At 40.0% G+C, this 23,842-nt stretch overlaps 1 protein-coding gene across 1 annotated transcript in view; it reads left to right on the top strand.

The window, feature by feature from the left end:
* ZRSR2 (zinc finger CCCH-type, RNA binding motif and serine/arginine rich 2) overlaps nucleotides 1–21,290 on the top strand; it is a 35,587-nt gene extending 14,297 nt beyond the window's left edge. The window contains exons 4-11 of the mRNA XM_012434601.3: nucleotides 2,212–2,320; nucleotides 2,623–2,709; nucleotides 6,141–6,179; nucleotides 7,095–7,213; nucleotides 13,433–13,646; nucleotides 16,380–16,435; nucleotides 18,243–18,352; nucleotides 20,785–21,290. Coding sequence (XP_012290024.1) covers nucleotides 2,212–2,320; nucleotides 2,623–2,709; nucleotides 6,141–6,179; nucleotides 7,095–7,213; nucleotides 13,433–13,646; nucleotides 16,380–16,435; nucleotides 18,243–18,352; nucleotides 20,785–21,272 — 1,222 coding nt within the window. The 3' untranslated portion in view covers nucleotides 21,273–21,290. The remainder of the gene's footprint in view (nucleotides 1–2,211; nucleotides 2,321–2,622; nucleotides 2,710–6,140; nucleotides 6,180–7,094; nucleotides 7,214–13,432; nucleotides 13,647–16,379; nucleotides 16,436–18,242; nucleotides 18,353–20,784) is intronic.
* Nucleotides 21,291–23,842: the final 2,552 nt, after the last annotated feature.

Raw genomic sequence — 23,842 nt, 5'->3', positions numbered from 1 at the left:
TGTGATCTGCCCACCTTGGCCTCCCAAAGTGCTGGGACTACAGTCGTGAGCCACTGCGCCCGACCGTATTCAAATTTCTTAATCTCTCTAAGCTTCTATTTCCTTGTCTTTAATATGGAGATAAAATCAATCATAATATCTACCTCACAGAATCATGATGATTAAATGAGGTGATGGATGTATAGTGTTGAACACAGTGTCAGCAGATAGGAGGTGCTGTAATAGCTCTAGTTCTTATTATTATAGATTTCTGTTATGATGAAGACAATATATATGGTATGAAATAAGAAAGTAATTTTTTTCGCTTATTTGAAATGCTTCTTTTAAATCACATACATGTATGTATCTTTGTGCTCCTTTGATCTTTATTTCTTTATGAGTTGCATACCATTTAAATTGTTGTTGAAAAGCAAGAAAATTATGTAAAAATACTGTATGGCGTTATGTCCTATTTTAAAGCAGATGTATATTCAAGTTATTAAATTTTAAAGTTTTAACATTTTACTTTTTTGTGGTCTCAATTTATATACCATTTGGTTTAGTTATATGCAATTATGTTTTTCAAAAGATTAATAAATCAGAGTTGTGCACATGGAAACATCTATATGATACCCTCACACATGGCATAGGAACACTGATATATGCAATGTAGCAGCCTCTGCCATGGCTAAAAGATGTGTTCCTGGAATCTTTATTTGGAAATGTAATATATTTTATTTAAAATTGTGGTTAGGTCCCCAGACTAGACATAAAACTTTACTGAACTCCTAATGCTGCTGAAGTAATGCAGGAAAATTTCTCATATTTCATTTCCCTTTTATAAATTCAGTGGAAAAATGAATTTTGGGTTCTAAACACCTGATTGGCGAGTAGACTTTGGAAATCTAACCCCCTTCTTTAAATTAGAAACTTATGATATTGGATGTCTCAGCCACTTGCCACTTTAAGGTAATAGCATTCATTATAATTGGTCATTTAAAAAATAGACTTGACACTCGCTTATTGATTGATTGATTGATTGATTGAGGTGGAGTCTCGCTCTGTCGCCCAGGCTGGAGTGCAGTGGTGCGATCTCGGCTCACTGCAACCCTGGGTTCAAGCAATTCTTTGCCTCAACCACCCAAGTAGCTGAGGCACTATACCCGGCTAATTTTTGTATATTTAGTAGAGGTGGGGGTTTTGGTCAGGCTGGTCTTGAACTCTTGGCCTCGTGATCCACCTGCCTTGGCCTCCCAAAGTGCTGGGATTACAGGCGTGAGCCACCACACCCGGCTGACGCTTGTTAATTTATTTTATAACTTCGTTTCTTAAAACCTGTAGCTTTATTTTAAAAAGATGATTACAATGTACTTTTATTTTCCTTCTTTTGGCAGTTCAGGTGTTTGGAAGCAAACCACAGGAGTCTCCTAACTGTGGAGTCGTAGTCCAGAGGTTTATGGCAGAGGATGCCGGGATTTTAGCATGCTGCCATCATGGAATTGCTACTTTTAAGAATAGGGGCCGGGTGCAGTGGCTCACATCTGTAATCCCAGCACTTTGGGAGGCTGAGGCAGGTGGATCACTTGAGGTCAGGAGTTCGAGACCAGCCTGGCCAACATGGTGAAACCCCATCTCTACTAAAAATGTAAAAATTAGCCAGACGTGGTGGCTGGCACCTGTAATCCCAGCTACTTGGGAGGCCGGGGGCAGGAGAATCATTTGAACCCTGGAGGCCGAGGTTGCAGTGAGCCTGGATCATGCCACTGCACTCCAATGTGGGCAACAGAGCGAGACTCTGTCTCAAAAATAAATTAATAAATAAAAACAAATGCATAGAATTGGAAGGGAAATGCTTTCTGAATGTGAAAAGGTGGATGCTGCTTTGAAACTTGCTGCCCATTTTATTGACACCTAAACATCACTGTGATCAGTCTAGAGGGAAAGTCATAGTGTACTTTTTTTCTGTAAAATATGTCACAGCCATGTAGACTTTTGATATGTAGGAGGGATTTTAAGTTATTACCCTTTAGGAAGATAGTTGCTTACACGTGGTGCTTTTCTAAAAGCTCTACTCTTCTCGTTCTCTTACCCCCACTTGATGGCCTTATAGAAAATAACTTTCATGATTTTTGAATCAGTCCCAAAACGTGTCATTTTGCTATCGTGTGTGTGTGTGTGTATTTGTGGATTAATGCCCATTTCTTTTATCTGATTACATCATTATACTGATAGGCAAAGATTACATGAAGAGTGGTTGCTGAGAGAGCAGAAGGCACAAGAAGAATTCAGAATAAAGAAGGAAAAGGAAGAGGCAGCTAGAAAACGGCAAGAAGAACAAGAGGTACAGTACGAATCACATAACTAGTGAACAAACTGATGACTTCACCATAATAACTCTCATGAAGAGTTGCCTATCTTGGGAGGTTGCAGCGAGCCAATATCGTGCCATTGCACTCCAGCCTGGGCAACAGGAGCGAAGCTCCATCTCAAAAGAAAAAAAAAGAGTTACCTATCTTGAACTTAAAAAAAAAAAGATCTTATTCGGTTTACTAGTATTTGTAAAATTTTTCATTTATGTGCCCTATATGTGAAATGTTTTTAAAAAGCATCTGAAAAAAAGTTACTTTTTCTTCCCCTTTAAAGAGAAAGTTAAAGGAGCAATGGGAAGAACAACAAAGGAAAGAGAGAGAAGAGGAGGAGCAGAAACGACAGGAGAAGAAAGAAAAAGAGGTGATTCCTGTCATGGGAGGATGAACTCGCAGCATATCCTCTGAGTATACAGATGTGCTGTGTGATGGGTTTGAAGAATAAGCCGTAGGCGTGTCAGAGTTTGGGTTTGTTTTTATTTTTTCTTGTCACTTCATTTGTTTGTTTAGAAAGAATCATATTTCAGTCTAGACACACCAGAGTTCCCTTCTGATGCTCTTCTTTGGGTCTGTAAAGTGGCAGATTCCTTAAAGTTTTCTTTAGCTTTACCCTGTTTACCCTTTCTACCGGGCATTGGCAAACATTGTAAAGGGCCAGATGGTAAATATTTTAGGCTTTGTGGTTTGTCTGGTCTCTGTGGCAAACATCCAGCTCTGCCAATGTACCCTGAAAGCAGCCATCGGTAATACGTAAATAAATGGGTATGGCTGTGTTCCAGGAAAGCTTTATTTACAAAACAGGCAGCTGGCCCTTGCTTTATAGCAAGTTGTGTTTTTCTGAGGTTCTGCCATATATGAGTTGACTTCTTTAGAGAATAATATTTTGTTTTGTTTCCACATTTATTTAGGTCATAAGAGAACTGCTTATGACATGTCAGCAAGAATTAGAGGATTTAAAGAAATCAGGAACTCAATTATTGAGGAACTAGGAAATATTTTTTGTTATTTGTATTAAATCTTGACTTCCTCTTCAACTTAGGCTATAAAGACAATTGTAGCTAACACACACTTGCTCATTTAAAAAAAAAAACCTATAAGGCATATGTATGAAGATTGATTTGGTACGTTTTGCTGCTATTCCTTAACAGTATATTTATTTCAGAGGTATCACAGCTCATCTTCCCTTGACTGATTCATCAGGATTTATCTTTTCTGTCATATAGCTAAATTTAAATAGCATACAATTGGATAATCCCCTTATAATTGGGCAAAAAGCATGTGTCTTCACCGTAGTCAATATGGGGCAGAAGCATCCTCCACGATTTTTGTTTTTTCTATCTCAAGCCATCAGTTAATTTCATTGCACATTTTAGACAACCTTAAATGAACACTTATTTCCAGATGAGGCATGATCACGCTAGGTTTTTAGGGGGCAGAAAAATTGTTTGGAGCTTGTCATTTTTTATAGAGAGGAATTAATTCCCGTTTTAACAGTAGAGTGTTCCGCAACTGAGGTCTTTCAGGAATTAGGTAACAGCTAAGGCTTGTTTTAAACGCTTTTGTTTCAGAGGACATCTGTGAGACATTAAGGAGAAATGAGGGAAACGAAATAGATTCTAAGCTTATAAAAAGGAATCTGCAGTATGTGTTTCTGCTGTATTCTAGACACGTCTCTTGTGGACAGAGACAGAGCAGTGAAAGACACAGTCCCTGGTCTCACTGAGTTACTTTTTTATATGGGAGTGTAAGATGATGAGTAAGCAAAACAAATCATTGAAAATATGATCATATTAAGTGCTATGAAGAAATAAAGCAGAGAGTGATGTGATAGAGTAAGAATAGAGTTGTGCTTCTGTAGATTGCCTGGTCAAGGAAATCTCTGGGGAGGTGATGTTTGCACTGACATCTGAGTGCAGAGATCTCAGCGAGAAGAGGCCTGAAGCTCGAAGGCTGAAAGAAGGCCATGGAGCCTGAAATCTAGAGTCCAAAAGAGAGAAGAGCAGTGGAGGAGGTTGGGGGAGGGGGGCAGTGGAGGGTAAGCAGTCAGATCATGGAGGGCTTCCTGGATTTGAAGGAGGAGTTTGGATTTTATGTTTCCTATAATGGGAAGCCATTGAAGGATTTTAAGCAGGGAATGACTCTGTCTCATTTATATTTGTACCTTTTAACAGATCATTCTTTAAAAAAAAATTTTTTTTTTTGAGACAGAGTTTCATGCTGTCACCCAGGCTGGAGTGCAGTGGCATGATCTATGCTTACTACAACCTCTGCCTCCCGGGTTCAAGCAATTCATGTGCCTCAGTCCCCCGAGTAGGTGGGATTACATGTGCCTGCTACCACACCCAGCTAATTTTTATGTTTTTAGTAGAGACAGGGTTTCACCATGTTGGCCAGGCTGGTCTCAAACTCCTGACCTCAAGTGATTCCCCTGCCTCGGCCTCCCAAAGTGCTGGTGTGAGCCACCGCACCGGATCTTTTAACAGATCATTTTTATTTTACTATAAAAAATGAAGAATGGGGAACAGTGACCAGTTAGAAGGCCTGTGATTCCAAATAAAGATAACTACACAGATTTGGGGTGTATCAAGGTAGAGTCAGTGGGACTCTGGCTAGTAGATTGAATGGGAGGGAGGACAAGGAGAGAGAAGGGAATTCAAGTCATATTTTTAGGTTTTTAATTTGAATAGACAGATGACTGGCAGCACTATTGACTGAGGGAGCATTCAGGTGGATGTGGGCCAGGGAGAGTAGAGGACAAGAGTTCTGTTTTGAGCACTACAAATAAGCAGCTAGACATAAGAGTCTTACAGAATGCTTTAAGGGGTTAGGGAAGATAAGACTGTCTGTTGAACATAGGTACAACTTGTTCAAATGCAATTAGGTAGAAATTTACTGGCATATTGCAGAACCTCCTTTGCCTTATTAAAAAGTTAGAATTTTCTCCTAAATGCTAATTACCACTGGTCATGTCATATTTTAGCTTCTGTTAAATGGGCTACCACGTCCTGCTAATTTTTGTAATTTTAGTAGAGACAGGGTTTCACCATGTTGGCCAAGACGGTCTCAATCTCTTGACCTTGTGATCCACCTGCCTCAGCCTTCCAAAGTGCTGGGATTACAGGCATGAGCCACTGCGCCCGGCTGTGTTTTATATTCACTAATACCTCCTCTTACAAACTAGAACATGGTATATATACTCAAATATACTAAATATTACTATTATTGAAACTATAATAAGACTGTTTAAAATATTTTGCAATGTGATCTAGTAAATTTTCTATTTGAATAGAATGTCTCAGCTATGGGCTGGGCATGGTGGCTCATGCCTGTAATCCCAGCACTTTGGGAGGCCGAGGCGGGTGGGTTGCTTGAGCTCAGGAGTTCGAGACCAGCCTGGGCAACATGGTGAAACCTCATCTCTACAGAAAATACGAAAATTAGCCAGGCATGGTGGTGCATGCCTATAGTCCCAGCTACTAGGAAGGCTGAGGTGGGAGGATCACTTGACCCTGTGAGCGGAGGTTGCAGTGAGCTGAGGTCATGCCATTGCACTCCAGCCTGGGTGACAGAGTGAGACCATATCTCAAAAAGAAAAAAAAGAAGTCTCAGCTATATATCCTTTGAAAGATTTTCAAAAAATCTGTGCTTCAAAGGAAAACTAGAACCTGAAACTGTGTGTGCTCATGTGCATGTGTGTGTTTTAATTGTTACACTTGAGTTTCTTAACCAGAGAAACCAGATATGACTTACCTGACTTCTAGGTTTTCATTAGTCCTATGTTTGCACCATTTTTAGGAAGCTGTGCAGAAGATGCTGGATCGGGCTGAAAATGAGGTATTTTTTAAACCTTTCATTGAGAATTTGAGACCAATTAATGTTTCCTTAGAATGATAGTTCCAGTAATATTAGTTTTGTGGTAGGTTACTTAGATCATGTTTGGATATCTGGAATCATGTTTGTGGTCCTTTAATTTATACAACAACAACAAAATTTATTGATGAACAAATACAAATGGTATACATGACCCCTGTGGACTGGACTTGTTTAGAGTCCTGACAGTGTGTTTAAGCAACATCACATACCGTTAGCCTCCAGTGGACGGTTTACCTTGAATCAGAGTAACTTCTATTTCTGTCTGTGGTGGTTCCCTAATAAGTTCTTGGACTCTTTTTTTTCTTTTTTTTTTCTTTTGAGACAGTTTCACTCTTGTTGCCCAGGCTGGAGTGCAATGGCGCGATCTTGGCTCACCATAACCTCCACCTCCTGGGTTCAAGTGATTCTCCTGCCTCAGCCTCCCAAGTAGCTGGGATTACAGGCATAAGCCACCGCACCCAGCTAATTTTGTATTTTTAGTAGAGACAGGGTTTCTCCATGTTGGTCAGGCTGCTCTCGAACTCCTGACCTCAGGTGATCCGCCTGCCTCGGCCTCCCAAAGTGCTGGGATTACAGGCATGAGCCACCTTGCCCAGCCTTCTTGGACTCTTTTTAGAATGCATGGAAACCTTGGTGGCTGCCCCTGGTTGCAGTAGTGATCCCAGATAAAGAAAAGTGACCAGGAGCCAAAAGAGAAATGGAGCTCATATCTTAGTACTGTTGTTTGTAAAGTCTTGATTGCCTATTACAACTTAAATGTTTGCATTTTTAAATGAAAAATGTTTATCTTTGAGGAAAATATTTTAATATACTTTAAAACATTTAGTCTTTCATGGGTTTTTACACCACCAGTAAAGTCATGGTTATTTTTAACAGTTGGAAAATGGTACCACATGGCAAAACCCAGAACCACCCGTGGATTTCAGAGTAATGGAGAAGGATCGAGCTAATTGTCCCTTCTACAGTAAAACAGGAGCTTGCAGATTTGGAGATAGGTAATTTTGTTTTATCATGTCAGAATGAAGTGATTCAAAATGTTGAAGTTTTTGAGTTCTCCTTTTGGGAGAGGCACAAGCCTCTGTTTCAAATGTCTGTCATCAGATGTCTGCTGCTTTCTTGCCACTGCTCTCATTTTTCCAACTGATCATGCTCTGCTTTGACCATCCCTGTTCCTACTATCTTTGCTCCCTGGGTGGGCTTAGCCTAGTTCTCTGAGGGTGCTTCCTTTCTATTCCACATCTTTAGGAAGCCCTTTTGCTTGTTGGTTTCTTCCTGAGCTTGCATTAGTCCATGGTGGACAACTGGGATGGGGAAATAATATATTTGAAGAGCTTGTAGCAGCTTGGCTTTATTTTTTGAAGGGCAAACACTGTGCCCAAAACAGACTTTTTTTTTTTTTTGAGACAGAGTCTCGCTCTGTCGCCCAGGCTGGAGTGCAGTGGTGTGATCTCGGCTCACTGCAACTTCCACCTCCCGGGTTCAAGTGATTCTGTTGCCTCAGCCTCCCATGTAGCTGGGTCTACAGGCATGTACCACCATACCCAGCTAATTTTTTGTATTTTTAGAAGAGATGGGGTTTCACTGTGTTAGCCAGGATGATCTCGATCTGACCTCGTGATCTGCTCACCGCAGCCTCCCAGAGTGCTGAGATTACAGGTGTGAACCACTGCACCTGGCCAACAGGCTTTTAAAACTTGGCATGTGCCAGGAGTTCCAGGCTGCAGTAGGCTATGATCACACCACTGTACTCCAACCTGGGTGACAAAACAAGACCCTGCCAAAAAAAAGGAAAAAACGAAAAAAAAAACTTGTCATGTGTAAAGGGATATCTGTGAAAGTCAGGATCCAAATGAGGAGAGGAAAAGTGTTTTAATTTCTAGTGTCAGTGAGTGTGCTCAGACTCAGCAACAGACCCCTGGGTTCAAAAATGGGCTTCGGTGGCTGTCACTTTGTGAAAGTTGCTTAAACTCTGTGTGCCTTCATTCTCTCATGTGTGAAATGGGATTAAATATAGTCTCATCTTTCTGAGAGGGCTGTGAGGCTGAAATGAGCACACACATGGGAAGCCGGGAGAACAGGGCCCCGGGAGTACTTGCTGGTGTTTTCATTATTGTGACTCTTGCCATTATTCTCTGAGACACTCTTCTTGTTCCCTGCCCCTTTTGGGTCAATGTTTTTGAAAGAAGACATTCATGTGGAAACCTCGTGTTGATCTCTTCAGTCATTTAGAAAGTATTTGAACACCTATTATATGCCAGGTAATGGTGATTTTTATAATTTGACTTGTTTATGAATAAACAACTTAAAGTAGGTAAATAATTCCTAATGGTGAATGAGTCTATCTGAGGCAAAATCTGATAATTATCACCATATATTCTGCAGAAGAGAAGATCTAATCATAACCTTAACATCCTATTAATCCTTAAAAGGGATCTGAATAGTAAAATTCAGATGTATTTAATCAGAAACCATGTCATCTGTCAGGTTTACTTTATTCATAAAAGTTTCCAAGCTGTGAGGATTTCTTTCCCTTCTTCTTTGAAAACATAGCCTTCTCTATGATTCTCTCCTTTTTCTTTTTTAAGTGTTCATACCATTTTTATTTTTATTTACTTATTTTTTGAGATGGAATTTTGCTCTTGTTGCCCAGGCTGGAGTGCGATGGCATGATCTTGGCTCACCCCAACCTCTACCTCCCAGGTTCAAGCGATTCTCCTGCCTTAGCCTCCCAAGTAGCTGGGATTACAAGCATATGCCACCACACCCAGCTAATTTTTTATCTTTAGGAGAGGTGGGATTTCACCATTTTAGGCTGGTCTCAAACTCCTGACCTCAGGTGATCCACCCACCTTGGCCTCCTAAAGTGCCGGGATTATAGGCGTGAGCCACCATGCCTGGCCATTTTTCATTTTTTAACAGTGGTTCTCAATCCTGGATGCACGTTAGAGTCATCTAGAAAGCTCTAAAAAATTATGTCCTACCTCAAGTTGAGTAAATCAGAATATCAGGGCCGGGCGTGGTGGCTCACACCTGTTATCCCAGCACTTTGGGATGCCAAGGCAGGCAGATTGCTTGAGCTCAGGACTTGGAGACCAGCCTTGGCAATATGGTAAAACCTAGCCTCTATAAAAATAAAACTAATAATAAATAAAAGAATATCAGGGATTTGGGTGGCATTAGTTTGGAAATGTCCTCAGGTATTTCTAGTGTGCCCTAGGATTGAGAGCCACTAATGTCAAGTATGTACGCCCTTTTGTATTTTAGAAGCGGGATTGCAGATGTCCACAATGTCCGTGAAAAGATTCACAGGATCTGCAAACTATTAGACAGCCTCCTCTTGAAAAACTGGGAACTAAGAAAAGGAAAGAGACTTTATTCCCTTTGGTACCTTTAGAAGCGTTTCTCAAATATGCACTTAATCTGAGCAAGAAACGGTAATAATTGATTGGTGTAAAAAACTTCCCACCAAGGAAAAATGCACTGTGAGTTAACCTTTCAGAGACAACTGAGACTCTATGTAAGTTCACATTTGCGTGGGTAGTTGAACCAAATTGCAGTTAAGGTTTTCCAGCTGCAGGATCCCTCATGTAGGATCTAGCTCTAACATTTCCTCTAAAGTTAAGACCCACGGTAGCCTGATTCTTGATTCTCCTTTTGTCGGGCGTAAGTGAGAGGAGGGGAGATGTCTTAAACGATTTCGACAACTTGGTTGACAGGCCCTTCCTTGCGGAAAGAGGGAATGGCCCATCATGCTCTCAGACTCCATCTCCTCAAGTCAGTTCAGGAAATAGGGACCGTGGTCAAATTCATTTGTGAACATTTGTTACAATTTTTATAGCCATATGAAATTTTACTATCACAGCTATCAGAGTATGAGAGCAATGTGGAGATTTTCATCATTCAAGAGATACGTTGTGACATAAAATTCTGCGAAATTAGCAGTTACAAAATCCAGCACCATCCCTTTAGACAAGTAGACTGTTCTGTTCCCCTTTTCTGGAGAGCCTTGGTGACTTGCTCCAGATTGTATAGCCATTCTGCTCTGTCATTAAGTTTTATCAGACCATCAGAGGAACACTTCTATCACCTAAGCATTTCTTTGGTTGGTTATTTTTGTAATTAGTACAGAGTTCAGTTCTTGAGCCATTCTGGAATTGGTGTTTTTGGAGTCACAGCTTTGAGGGGAATCTATTTGTTTTTCTCCTAAAAGGTAATAATTACTCATGGAAGGTAAAACTTACTGGTCTATTTATAACTCACTTACTTCCAAAAGTGATTTAACGAAGGCTCATGATCTAGTGCATTAAGTTAAAGTAAAGGAAATTGAAAGCAAGGAGAGGAAGAAAAAGCGAATTATTTTCTCTGGGTTTTTATTTCTCCATATTTGAATGCATCTCAAGCAGATAGTAAGCTGTAATTCTTACCAAAAAGGAAGAATGAGTGATAGCTCTAGAAAGACGAAAATTTTCCTGGCACCAGATTCTAAAGGTTTCTCCTGTGGAATATTTTACAAAAATATTAAATAGGAAAGTGGATAATAACGTTAATAGATGTTTTATAACAGTTGCATATGTAATTTTCATGAGAATGTTTCTTATAGTGACCTTCAATAAATGATTGCAGCTTAACTTTATTTATTTATTTGATGGAGTCTTGCTCTGTCGCTCAGGCTTGAGTACAATGACACAATCTTGACTCACTGCAACCTCCGCCTCTGGGGTTCAAGCAATTCTCCTTCCTCAGCTTCCCAAGTAGCTGGGATTACAGGAGTGTGCCACCATACCCAGCTACTTTTTTATATTTTTGGTAGAGACAGGGTTTGACTATGTTGGCCAGGCTGGTCTCGAACTCCTGACCTCAAGTGATCCGCCCGCCTCGGCCTCCCAAAGTGCTGGGATGACAGGCGTGAGCCACCGCACCTGGCCTGCAGCTTAACTTTAACATGCAATGTGGTGATTCTATGTAGGACAAAGGTAGTGGGTACCAGGAGTACTTCCTTGAGAAAAAGAAAAAGAGGAGTAGTCAGTTAGCTATACCTGGGAAAGCATTTGGATACCCACACCATTTATTGGCCATCCTTGGCCTAAAGTAAAATCCAACAACCGTGGGTTTTTGCAGTGAAGTGACTTAAGTGTCAGAATAATGGGTAAATAGTATGCCCTAAACCAGTGGTTCCCAAATATGGCTGATCTTCAGGACTAGGTAGGGAGCTACTTTGAAAATATGGGTCCCCCACCCCTTGAGGTCTGATCAGATGGTCTAGGGTAGGAAGAAATCTGTTCTTCCCAGGTAATTCTGAGAACCACAAAGGCTTGGGGCCACAGCTTTAGACTGCCTTCGTAAACGTCACTTCTCTTAGCTGACTTTTCAGTAAAAGCTATAGGGCTAGCGTTTTGTATACACTTAGATTATAAGGATTGTCTTTAGGTCAGGCAGGATTTTTCCCCAGACAGGGACTTCGTTTCTATTCCAAAATTGACAAATGCTTATTTGTCATCCTGGGAACTAGGCCCAAGTTCATTCAGATCTAGGAATTCCTTGAGCAGAATTTTAACCTCATGAAATTGGTTCCTTGTTAAATTGTGTGTGCTTCTGACTTATAACATTTTGATTCACTGTTAGTGTTGCCAGCCAGGTTGAGTCTTCGCTCTTTATTCTGTCAGTAGTTGGGAAGAGGGATCTAATTACAAGGTCTCTAATTGAATAATCCAGGAGGTCATTTGGAAAATAGAAAATTTCATGTTAATGAACATTGATTAAGCATTTCTGAGCTGAGCATGATGTATGCTGGGTATTCTGTAAGCACTGCCTCAATAGGTACTTAGAGAGACATTACAGACGTGGAAAGTGTGATTAAACATTTAGTCACTTCAGGGCCATTGTTGTTTTTTCCCAACACATCCTATTTTTCAACTTTCTTTCTTCCTAAATTCTGTGGATTTCCCCACCCGCCCTAAAAAAATTTTGTCTTACCAATTTTTAACTGGCAACATAACCAGGAAAAATTTGCTTATTTGGAAGCTTGAACTACATTTTTCTCCTCATTTTATGTTAGGAGAAGGAAGTAAATAGGAAAGTAAACTCATATGAAGGATTTTTGAAATATTCTTCAGGTACAGCCTGGTCAGCTTAGCCTTGCTCCAGTTTAAACTATGAAAAGAAAATTGTTCTTCACAATGGTTAGCCACCTTCATTAAATAACAGTTAAATGATGCAGCTACGGTAGCTCACACTTGTAATCCCAGAGCTTTGGGAAGCCGAGGCAGGAGGATCACTTGGAGCCAGGAGTATGAGACCAGCCTGGGCAACATAGCAAGACCCCGTCCCTACAAAAATCAAAAAATTAGCTGGGAGTCGTAGCATGCACCTGTGGCATGCGCCAGCTACTCAGGAGGCTGAGGCAGAAGGATCACTTGAGCCCGGGGAATCCAAGGTTGCAGTGAAGTATGATCATACCATTGCAATCCAGGCTGTGTGACAGAACAAGACCCTGTCTCAAAGACAAATTATATTTCTTATGCCCTATCATGAACAGGCGCCAGATTGTAGATTAATGCAGATGTCTTGGATCACTCTCTTTCCAGCCATATGACATTGGCAAGTGTGCTTTTCTAGGTCTCAGCTTCCTTTTTTGTAAAGTGGAGAAAATACTAGCCCCCATTGTCCTAGAGGGATACAAGGATCAGAGGGGAAAAATGTAAAAATGCCATGAAAGCTACAAGATGCTGTACACAGATGAGACTGAATTACTTCATTAACTGGAAATTCTTAGATTACCCTATTGTCTAAACATTGAGTCCACCGACAATTGTACAGAACCAGGATTGCATTGTTAGTTCCCGCCTTCTTCTCAGCAGTCCCACATGTGACATCTTCATGCGTATCACACATCCCGTCACACCAATCAGCGGGCCTTCTTTTCCCCTATGGTTCAACATGTGTAAGTCTTCCTGAACTTCATTCAAAGGCAGCTGAATGGTATATGAACTTTGAAATCTTTCCAGCTTGACGTTAAAACAGCAAGTGCCAAGCTTCAGCACTTAAAACAATCCTCTTAAGTGCTGAAACTTGGCATCTGTGTGGGGTTTATTATCTTTCAGTTAAGTCAAAACAACTAAATTACATGAGTTTCTATCTCAAAATTTAAAGCATGTGTTTTGTGTATAATTTTAAATTATTGGTCTAGTGAATTTAAGTTTTTCTTTCATCTGCAGATGTTCACGTAAACATAATTTCCCAACATCCAGTCCTACCCTTCTCATTAAGAGCATGTTTACAACATTTGGAATGGAGCAGTGCAGGAGGGATGACTATGACCCTGACGCAAGCCTGGAGTACAGTGAGGAAGAAACCTACCAACAGTTCCTAGATTTCTATGAGGATGTGCTGCCTGAGTTCAAGAACGTGGGGAAAGTGATTCAGTTCAAGGTGGGCATGCGTGTGGAGAGGACTGCTTTGCTTCACCCTGCAGTACTTAATGGCATAAAAGAGCTGGGACACAGGCTCAGCTGGGGTCAGGCACACTGGCACTCTGTAAACGTGACTTCCCTCTTTCTCTCTTTCCAATCCCTACCTCGTTGCCAGTGTCGCATCAATACCACATGAAATCATAAATGTGTACTAGCATGGTATTTCCTGAATGCTAGGGGTCTAGATTGGAAAGGATCTTTCATTTATTTAGTAGCTTTGTGCTCTGATTCTTTTCCAACACATGAATTCTCTGTATCAGGTCCCCTGCACATAGCCATCCAATCCTTCACTTAGAAGCTACCTGTGACAAATGGTGCATTCCCTTCCTTCCTCTGTAAGTGGCTTCCGTGTACACAGTGTGACACAATTTCACTCACTAAGTTTGTTGGTGCATTATGTTGACAGTGCCGAGTTGCAGCTTCCACACAAGGTGTATGTTCTTTCTTCTTGAGCCACAAAGAAGCATAAATCATAAATCGAGATTCAAACTCCTCTTGCTTTTTTTTTTTTACATTGATTTTATTCATTGGATACTTTCAGTACTAAATATAGTATTATAAAAACCATGGTCTGTGATGCAGCATACTTGCTGAAAAAGGCATTCAGATGACACATAATTGTTTTAAAATATTCCTTAATGCAAGGCTAAGGCCAGATGTAATCTCTGCTGCTCCCAGGACCCATTAGTTGAATTCTAACAGGGTGAAGCTTCCTGCCTTGTCTATTATTTCATCAGTTCTGAACTGGAATGCCTTTATTATGTTGAGGCAAGGAAATCGTCCCATAATTTGGGAAAAGACAGGAATGAAACCGTAGTTTTTTTTTCATGCTAGTTGCAAATGATGATGAAAAGTTGGAACACCCCCCAAAAAAACAAAGATATTCCTGACATTTAAGGCTATACTTCTATCCACTGATTTTAAGATTTTAAAAAATTCCTTTTCATTTTTTTTCCTCCTTAACCTTTTGTTTCTGTGGCATATGCCTTCCTGTTTTCACACTACTTTTCAGCACAAGCAATAACCACTAAAGTGTAACTGCCTGGTCACACCCACATAATATCATGTTAGAAGCTGGCAGAAGAGGCCACGTGGTTTGACTAGCCCTGTGCTTTTGAACAAGTCTTGTCACTTCTTCCTGCCTTTTCTTTATCCTGAAAGTGAGGGGATTGGATTACATCAGTGGTTTTCCTCGTGGGGTTTCTTGATTATACTGCTTCTGTGAAGTGGTAGTGGGGCTGCTTTCCAAACTACACGCTAGTTCATGGAAATTGCACCATTGCTTGCAACAGGCTGCACCCAAAAACCACAACCACCACAGCGTAGTTTTTCTTTTGTTTAGAGTTCTCTCACCCTAGCTTGCACAGCTGACATGGACTCCTGAAGCCTTTTATTCTTCCTTCTAAGGGTGGTGTTGCACACTGTCATTGAGTGTGGATCCTGCCCCTTTTTGGATACCCTAAGAAAAATACTCCGGAACAAATTTGTAAAATTATAGATTCATTTTGAACATAAATGCTAAACACTAGTATGAATATTTGAGGACGTTTCTTTATACCAATATATAAAAACAAATCAGATTTGTCATTGTTGAAGGCAAAGTATCACATATTTAACCTAACCAGTAATAGGAACAGTACATATAAAAACGAGATGATATTCACACCCATCAGGCAAAAATATTATAAATTCTATTAATACCAAGAGTAGATGAGGATGTGTACATTGGTAAAAACTATCTCAGAGAGCAGTTTGTCTATACCTAGTGAAGGTACGTGTAACCTATAAATTGGCACACTCCTGGCTATGCATAGTAGAGAGAGATCTTTATACCCACAGAGACCTGTTCAAGAATGCTGACTGCAGTACTGTTTGTGGATGAAGAATTGGAAGCATCTTGAAAAACCATCATTAGAGGAATAGATAAGTTTTATAATTTGGTATATCCAGTATACAGTAGTTAAGATGAATCATTAAGTTTACGTGACTACATCTTGAAAAAAGAATGTGGAATAAATATTATTTATATAAAATTTTGAAACATACAAAGCAATAGTATATGTTGTTTATCAATACATATTACCTGTTTCTTTTTGCATATATATACATAAATATGTGTATATCCATTATAAATAATAAACATTTATGTATATGATACATATGTGTGGTTTTTGGCATGCATGTGGTGTATGTATATATGCCTGTATCTGTATTTGTATCTCTGTCTTTGTAGGTCTGTGTATGGATATGTGTGTTTGTGTTTGGAATGTGAAGACTACACTCAGCCTGTGGAGAGTGTTCACCAATGTGATGGAGGGAGAAGAATGGGATAGAAGGGCTTCAGCTGGGTCTTTAATGTTTTACATATTTAAATATTCTCATTCAAGAGTGGAAAACGTTAGTGTTAAATCTAGGTAGTGTATATATAGGCTGAATGATGTATTCTGTATTTTTATGCATGTGTGAAACATTTCATATTTGTGGGAAAAAACAGACCTGGACCAACAGGGATCAGGCACGCTACCATGTGCCAAGTAAGCCTTAAATAGTTGCAAGAGTCAGCTAGTATCTCTATTTTGGAATCTTTGATTGGTAACTACTTTGGGGAATGTTAGCCTGGACAAACTACCTTGGTGAATGGCTAGTTTCTTTTACTGAGTTTTTTATGATAGCATTCTTCATTGCTCCCTAGGTGAGCTGCAATTTGGAACCTCACCTGAGGGGCAACGTATATGTTCAGTACCAGTCGTAAGTATTTTGCTTGTGAATGTCTTCCTGTTTTGTCACAGTTTGTTGTTCTGTTTTTGTTGATGTCTTGGATGTTTCTACTGGATATATAGCTTTCATATGTTTTATTTATTTTTTATTTTTATTTTATTTTATTTATTTTTTTCTGAGATGGAGTCTCACTCTGTTGCCCAGGCTAGAGTGCAATGGCGTGGTCTTGGCTCACTGCAACCTCCACCTCCTGGGTTCAAGCGATTCTCCTGCCTCAGCCTCCCTAGTAGCCAGGATTGCAGGTGCCTGCTACCATGCACAGCTAATTTTTTTATTTTTAGTAGAGACAGGGTTTCACCATGTTGGCCAGGCTGGTCTCGAACTCCTGACCTCGTTATCTGCCCGCCTGGCCCCGCTTATTGTTTTTTTTTTTTTTTGAGACGGAGTTTCGCTCTTGTTACCCAGGCTGGAGTGCAATGGCGTGGTCTCAGCTCACTGCAACCTCTGCCTCCCAGGTTAAAGCGATTTTCCTGCCTCCACCTCCCTGGTAGCTGGAATTACAGGTGCCTGCCACCACACCTGGCTAATTTTTTGTATTTTTAGTAGAGATGGGGTTTCACCTTGATGACCAGGCTGGTCCTGAACTCCTGATCTCAGGTGATCCATCCACCTCAGCCTCCCAAAGTACTGGGATCACAGGCATGAGCCACCGCGCTTGGCCCAGCTTTCATCTATTTTAAAATATTTTAAACTATTTAAATAAAATTTAAATAAATCTAAATATTTAAAATGTAAATATTAAGAGTTGAAACAAATATAGAATGGATTTAAAATAATATAAGCTGGGGATGGTGGCTTATGCCTGTCATCCCAACACTTTTGGAGGCTGAAGTAGGAAGATCACTTGTGGCCAGGAGTTCAAGACCAGCCTGGTCAACATGGTGAAAAATACAAAATATTAGCTGGGCGTGGTGGTGGGTGCCTGTAATCCCAGCTACTTGTGAGGCTGAGGCAGGAGAATTGCTTGAAGAGAGACCTCATTTCTACAAAAAATTTTAAAAATTAGCTGAGTGTGGTGGCATGTGCTGGTAGTCCAAGCTATATGTGAGGCTGAGGCAGGAGGATCACTTGAGCCCAGAAGGTTGAGGCTGCAGTGAGGTATGACTGCACCACTGCCCTCTAGCCTGGGGGACAGAGTGAGAGTGAGACTCCATCTCAAAAAGAAAAAATAATACATTTGTATTTCATTCTTCATATATTTACATAGTTTTGAATGTTTTACAATATGGTTATATTATTACTCATAATTTTAATAATTAAAATGCAAACTAAAAAGGGATAACTAGAATAGAGAACATAAAAGTATAGTGAAAGAGCCAGAGATTGAAGCCCAAAATCATCTTAGTGTGCATTTGACCAGCTAAGAGAGCAATTTCTGTATCATATCTGCTTATCTTACTGTTTGCCTAGGCCATCCCGTGGCTAATGGGTTAAATTAACCAGCGTAATAAGTAGAATAGCAATCCTGTCTGAGAAAAGAATAGGCCCTAACAATGGAAAACACTTCTGCATTTTTAATGCTCCTATCTTTTGGATTAAGAAGCTTTGATTCAAGCCAATTTCCATGCATCGAAACCTCTCTGTGGGTTAGTAAAAAGGGTTCCTGAATACATTGTGAGCTTTGAGAGCTTGAATGTTTTAATGCCTCCTCCCTGGGTACAAAATCAGTGAACTTGGTGGTCCTATAATAAATTAATAACAGGGTTAGTGAATAGCAGGGCTAATCTACATATTAGGAAGTTACTGTAAAGCATATCATTTGATTTTTGGCTTAAAGGGAAGAAGAATGCCAAGCAGCCCTTTCTCTGTTTAACGGACGATGGTATGCCGGACGACAGCTTCAGTGCGAATTCTGCCCCGTGACCCGGTGGAAAATGGCGATTTGTGGTAAAAGTCAAAGTCATGGTCATGATTTTTTTCCTCAGTTGTTTCTCTGCTATGTAAAGGGATATTCTTTGGGGGGAAACCCAGTATTCTGAAGTGGTGAGGCATAGCTTTTTGCCTCACACAGTAGATGAGCAGAGATCTTTTATAAAGAACACCACAGTTTAGATCTGTAACCAACCTCATGAGTCACTTGATGGACGAAGCGACTGAGGTCACAACGTATCGGTGACAAAGTTGGGGCTAGAATCCAGTCTTCTGATCTTCAGTTCTGGGCTCTGTCTGACAAATCAGGAAGCCTGAGGAGTTACATCTGTGGGAAGCCCCATTTCCCTTGTTGCAGTTTCAGAGGTATTTTCTATTCATTGGCTCTCCTCGCTTGAGCTGTTTGTTTTTTTCCATCTTTGTCCCTAATGAATCCTCTGTCATTGCCACCTACATTACCTTACCCATAGCATTTCCTGCCTTACTTGGAATACCTGCTTTTGTGCACTAGAGGCTAATTGCAGGCTTGGGATCAGTTAAACCTGCATTCAGTCAGACTGATATCAGTGGCAACCCAGTCAGGAAATGATCCAGTCTTGTGCAGAGAGTAGCCAGCAGTTTTGATGGCCTAGTTATGTTCTGATTTCACTCAGTGGGCCATTTCCCAGGTGAAAAGAGATGAGCTCTAAATGCCTCCGGGGAGCACTTATCTTACCCTTTACTTGTGTTTCTTTGCTCTATACATGCCTGCTTAACACAAAGTCAGGATCTGTGGCAAGCTTGTCTTCCTGAATGCTGTCATTTTGAAACCACTTACGAAGGGAAAAGAAAGATCTTAGGATTCCTTGCTAACGGAAACCAGACCATTACACCTTAAGTTTAAAGGCTCAGGGGATGAAAGAGATAGAATTGTTTGCTTCATAAAGGCAGTTACTTCTGTCAGTTCCTGGGACTCCAGTGTGATTGCAGTGAGGAGCTTCTGAGTGTGACTTTGACTCTTCCAAAGGAGGGGACTTTCAAAAAAAAAACAACTTTATTTTCCTTACTGACTAAAGACACTGAACATCTTTTTCTGTCCATATCATTGGCCATTTGTATGTATTTGGAGAGATGTCTGTTTGGATCCTTTGCCCATTTTTTAACTAGGATCTTTGTCTTTTTATTATTGAGTTGTAAGAATTCTTGGTATATTCTTCATACAAGTACCTGGTCACAAATATGATTTGCAAATATTTTCTCCCATTTTGTAGGTTGTCTTTTCACTTTGTGTTCTTTTGAAATACACGTTTCAAATTTGGATGAAGTCCAATTTACCTATTTTTTGTTTGTGCTTTTGCTGTCACATCTAGGATGACATTGCTTATCCCAGGGTCACAAAGATTTACTTGTATGTTTTCTTCACAGTCATAGTTTCATTTCTTAACATTTAGGTCTTGGATCCAGTTTGAGTTAATTTTTTTAGATAGTGTATAGTACAGAGGTATTTCACTTCTAACTGTTGTGCATATCTGAGTAATTTACTGCTTTAAAAAGAAGTTTGAGAACCCCAAAGATCTCAAAATTGTTCAAATAGATTATCTTTGATAAGAGTCTTCTGTATTAAAAGCACTTAGTGAATTTGAGATATTAGTGCAATGTTTATCATCTTATACTTAAAGTATAAAGAAAATATAGACTCCTCCATGTTTAATAGGCTTTCAGGCTTTCTCTTTTTTTTTTTTTTTTTTTGAGACAGAGTCTTACTCTGTTGCCCAGGCTGGAGTGCAGTGATTTCGGCTCACTGCAACCTCCGCCTCCTGGGTTTAAGTGATTCTCGTGCCTCAGCCTCCTGAATAGCTGGGATTACAGGTGCCTGCCACAACGCCTAGCTAATTTTTGTATTTTTTAGTAGAGACAGGGTTTCGCTACGTTGGCCAGGCTGGTCTCAAACTCCTGACCTCAGGTGATCTGCCTGCCTCTGCCTCCCAAAGTGCTAGGATTACAGGTGTGAGCCACCGCGCCCGGCCAGGCCTTCTCTTTTGACCAGTGGTTGTGGCCTACCACCTCTATGTCCTCAAACCACCCTACCACAGGGACCCAAAGAGCTGACTCTTTGATGTTAATCAGGGATCAAAATCGTCAATCAGTGGGATGGTGAAACCCTGGAAAAGATAACGTGGTCACCATTTTGTTCAGTTGCAGTCTGCACCATAATCCAGTAGGAGCACGAGCTATTCTGCTTAATGAAAACTTCGGATTTGTTACCTTTCAGAGTGTAATTTGTTAGAGCATTTTTGAAATTGTGGGAACCAAATTATGACATCAATTTATGTAAGCCCCTTTTACATAATACACAGGTAGAAAACAGTTCTAGCATATCCAAACATCAGAAATGTACCTTCTGAAAAGGATAAAGTAGCATCTTCAGAACATGCAGTGATAAGTGCTGTTTTGTCACTGTGCCATTGCAGGTTTATTTGAAATACAACAATGTCCAAGAGGAAAACACTGCAACTTTCTTCATGTGTTCAGAAATCCCAACAATGAATTCTGGGAAGCGAATAGAGACATCTACTTGTCTCCAGATCGGACTGGCTCCTCCTTTGGCAAGAACTCTGAGAGGAGGGAGAGGATGGGCCACCACGACGAATACTACAGCAGGCTGCGGGGAAGGAGAAACCCAAGTCCAGACCACTCCTACAAAAGAAATGGGGAATCCGAGAGGAAAAGGAGTAGTCACAGGGGGAAGAAATCTCACAAACGCACATCAAAGAGTCGGGAGAGGCACAGTTCACGAAGCAGAGGAAGAAATAGGGACCGCAGCCGGGGCCGGGGCAGCCGGAGTCAGAGCCGCAGAAGCCGCCGCAGCCGGAGCCAAAGTTCCTCTAGGTCCCGAAGTCGTGGGAGGAGGAGGTCAGGTAATAGAGACAGAACTGTTCAAAGTCCCAAATCCAAATAAACTTGTTTTGTTCTTAAATGATTGTATATCTTATTTATTGTGGTTGCTACATACTCGGATAGAAGGCTATGAATGCAGATGGGTTTGCAAGTCTGGCTGACCCCTATGTAGCCTGGAATTCTATTAAAAAATATTTTTGTTCTCTCATAATCACGAAGTATGTTTAGTATAGAAAACAAAAAATATATAAATAACGACATGAAAATTACTTGTAATCCTAACCCTGAGAGATAACTAAACATTGGAGCATTGTTTTAGTGTGTACACTTTTTTTTCTTTTTCTTTTTAGAGATAGGTTTTCACTCTGTTGCCCAGGTGGGAGCAGTGGCATGATCATAGCTCACTGCAGCCTCAAACTCCTAGGTTCAAGTGATCTTCCCGTCTCAGCATCCCAAGTAGCTGAGACTACAGGTACACACTACCACACCTGGCTAATTTTTAAACATTTTTTTGTGGAGACAGGGTTTTGCCATGTTGCCCAAGCTGGTCTTGAACTCCTGGGCTCAAAGGATCCTCCCACCTCGTCTTCCCAAGTGCTGGGATTGTAGGTGTGAGCCACCACACCCAGCCCTATGTACACATTTTTTTATACAAAGAACATATATGAATGCAGTTGAATATGCTTTTATTCACGAGAAGCATTGTCGTATTTCATCAAGCCCTGTTCTTCGTTTTACTCACTGCATAGTATGGATCTACCAGTTTTTTCAACCATATTCTCATGGTTAGATTTTAAATTTTGTGCTATTAAAGAATCTTGTGCTGAAAATAATCCTGTGATGAATTTTCTTAAATACTTCCACATATTTTTGATCATTTCCTTAGCATAAATTGTATCAAGGAGATGATTACTAAAATATTTCCAAGTTGCCTGTCAGACCACAAAACATTTATGTCAACAATAAACTTTGCTGCTCCCACAACGCCAAGTAATTTTAATCCTTACCAATTTGATAAATTTTATGTGTTCGTGTATTTAATGTTTTTGATTCTTGTTTGCCCCCTACCCCTTTTTTTGAGACAGGGTCTTGCTATGTCGCCCAGGCTGGAGTCCAGTGGCTGTTCACATGATCGTTGTGTACTATAGCCTCAAACTCCTGGGCTCAAACAATCCTCTTGGTTCAGCCTCCTGAATAGCTGAGACTACAGGTGAGCACAACTGTGCCCTGCTTGTTTGCTCTTTATTAATAATCTATTGGGTTTTTCTATATGTAATAGTTGAACAGCTTTTTTGCTTTAAAGTTCATTTTCTCAGCTTTAAAGTACTGAAGGGCAAAGTCCATTTTTTTTCCTCCTACTCTTCAGCTGGAGGCTGTCATGTTATACTTTTTTAAATAGTGTGTTGGAAAGTTCTTTATATAGGAGTAAAGCTGGTTTCTGTCATTTCCAGGAATATTAGGGTCATTGCTACTAAATATGCCTAGTGTTAAAGCAATCCTGGTATAAAAATCAGAATTGTCAGAGAATACAACCTAATGTAGAAAAAGCTTCAGGCAAAATATTATACCTAGACACCAGCTTTATAAATTTTTTATAACTTTCTTTCCATTGACATACTTGAGATCTTGAATTTTGTAGTATGTGACATTTGTTAATTTGACATTTGGGAATAAGGACTTAAAAGATACACAAAATACTGAAACATTAATGAAATTTAGATAGGAAGAAAGTTTCTTCAAAATTGGGATTTCTGCATGATATCTGTTAAGGATGAGAGTTCTTTAATGTGTAGCCAATAAAAGAAATCATGCACGTGGTCTAGGAGAATTTCACTTTAAAAAATTGGATTTGTTCCAGACTCTAAATGCCTGCTGCTTCCTGAAAATGACTGAACTATATCTACTGGTTTCAGTAATGCTGAGTAATTATCATTAAATCCAGTATTTGATACTTTTCTAAATACGATCAAGATGTACGCAATTAAATGTAGTCCACAAAGCTGAAATCTTAGTAGATCATGGAGGATAAGAAATAAAACCACCATCTTGAGCTCAAGACAACTGAAATATTGATGACTTTCCCCTCAAATGTTAATAGGCAGTGGTAGTGTAGAAGGGCAGGAAGTTTTTAAACCACTGACTGGTTCATTATCCTCCTAAATGTCCATCTTGAACTTAAATTTATTAATGGTTTTTATATATATTGTCTGATTACAATTTATGTTTCAAAAATTCCAACTATACATTGCTGGCAGAAGCCTACAGGCCTGTTTTCAGTAAATAGCTAGCTGCATGTTGGAGGCTTTTTAAACCTATAGTCTTTTTTTCCAGTAGACTAGCAATTTAATTTGATGGTAGGTCCTGCCTCCTCCATAAATATCCCAGTTTTAGAATGTAGCATTTCCTATCTGTAGTAATAGGAGGTCCCTTAACTGTCATGAGAGCCATAGATTTGATTTGTTGCATACATTAGGTAGTACAGTTGGCAAATATTAGTCGCTTTCTGTTGTGTGTGCTAGCACCTTCAGTTCACAAGGGGGTAAGAGGAATCCACTTGATTTGAAGTACCTTTTGATTACCTGGAATAATCTGAGTTGTTCATTCAGAAAGCATAGAAAAGTCAACTGCATC

Source organism: Aotus nancymaae, unplaced genomic scaffold (assembly GCF_030222135.1).
Source record: "Aotus nancymaae isolate 86718 unplaced genomic scaffold, 86718_ANA_hifiasm-v0.15.2.pri h1tg000058l, whole genome shotgun sequence".
Classification (NCBI taxonomy): Eukaryota; Metazoa; Chordata; class Mammalia; order Primates; family Aotidae; genus Aotus; species Aotus nancymaae.
Note: the sequence above shows the minus strand (reverse complement) of the source record. Positions and strands in the feature narration are given on the sequence as shown.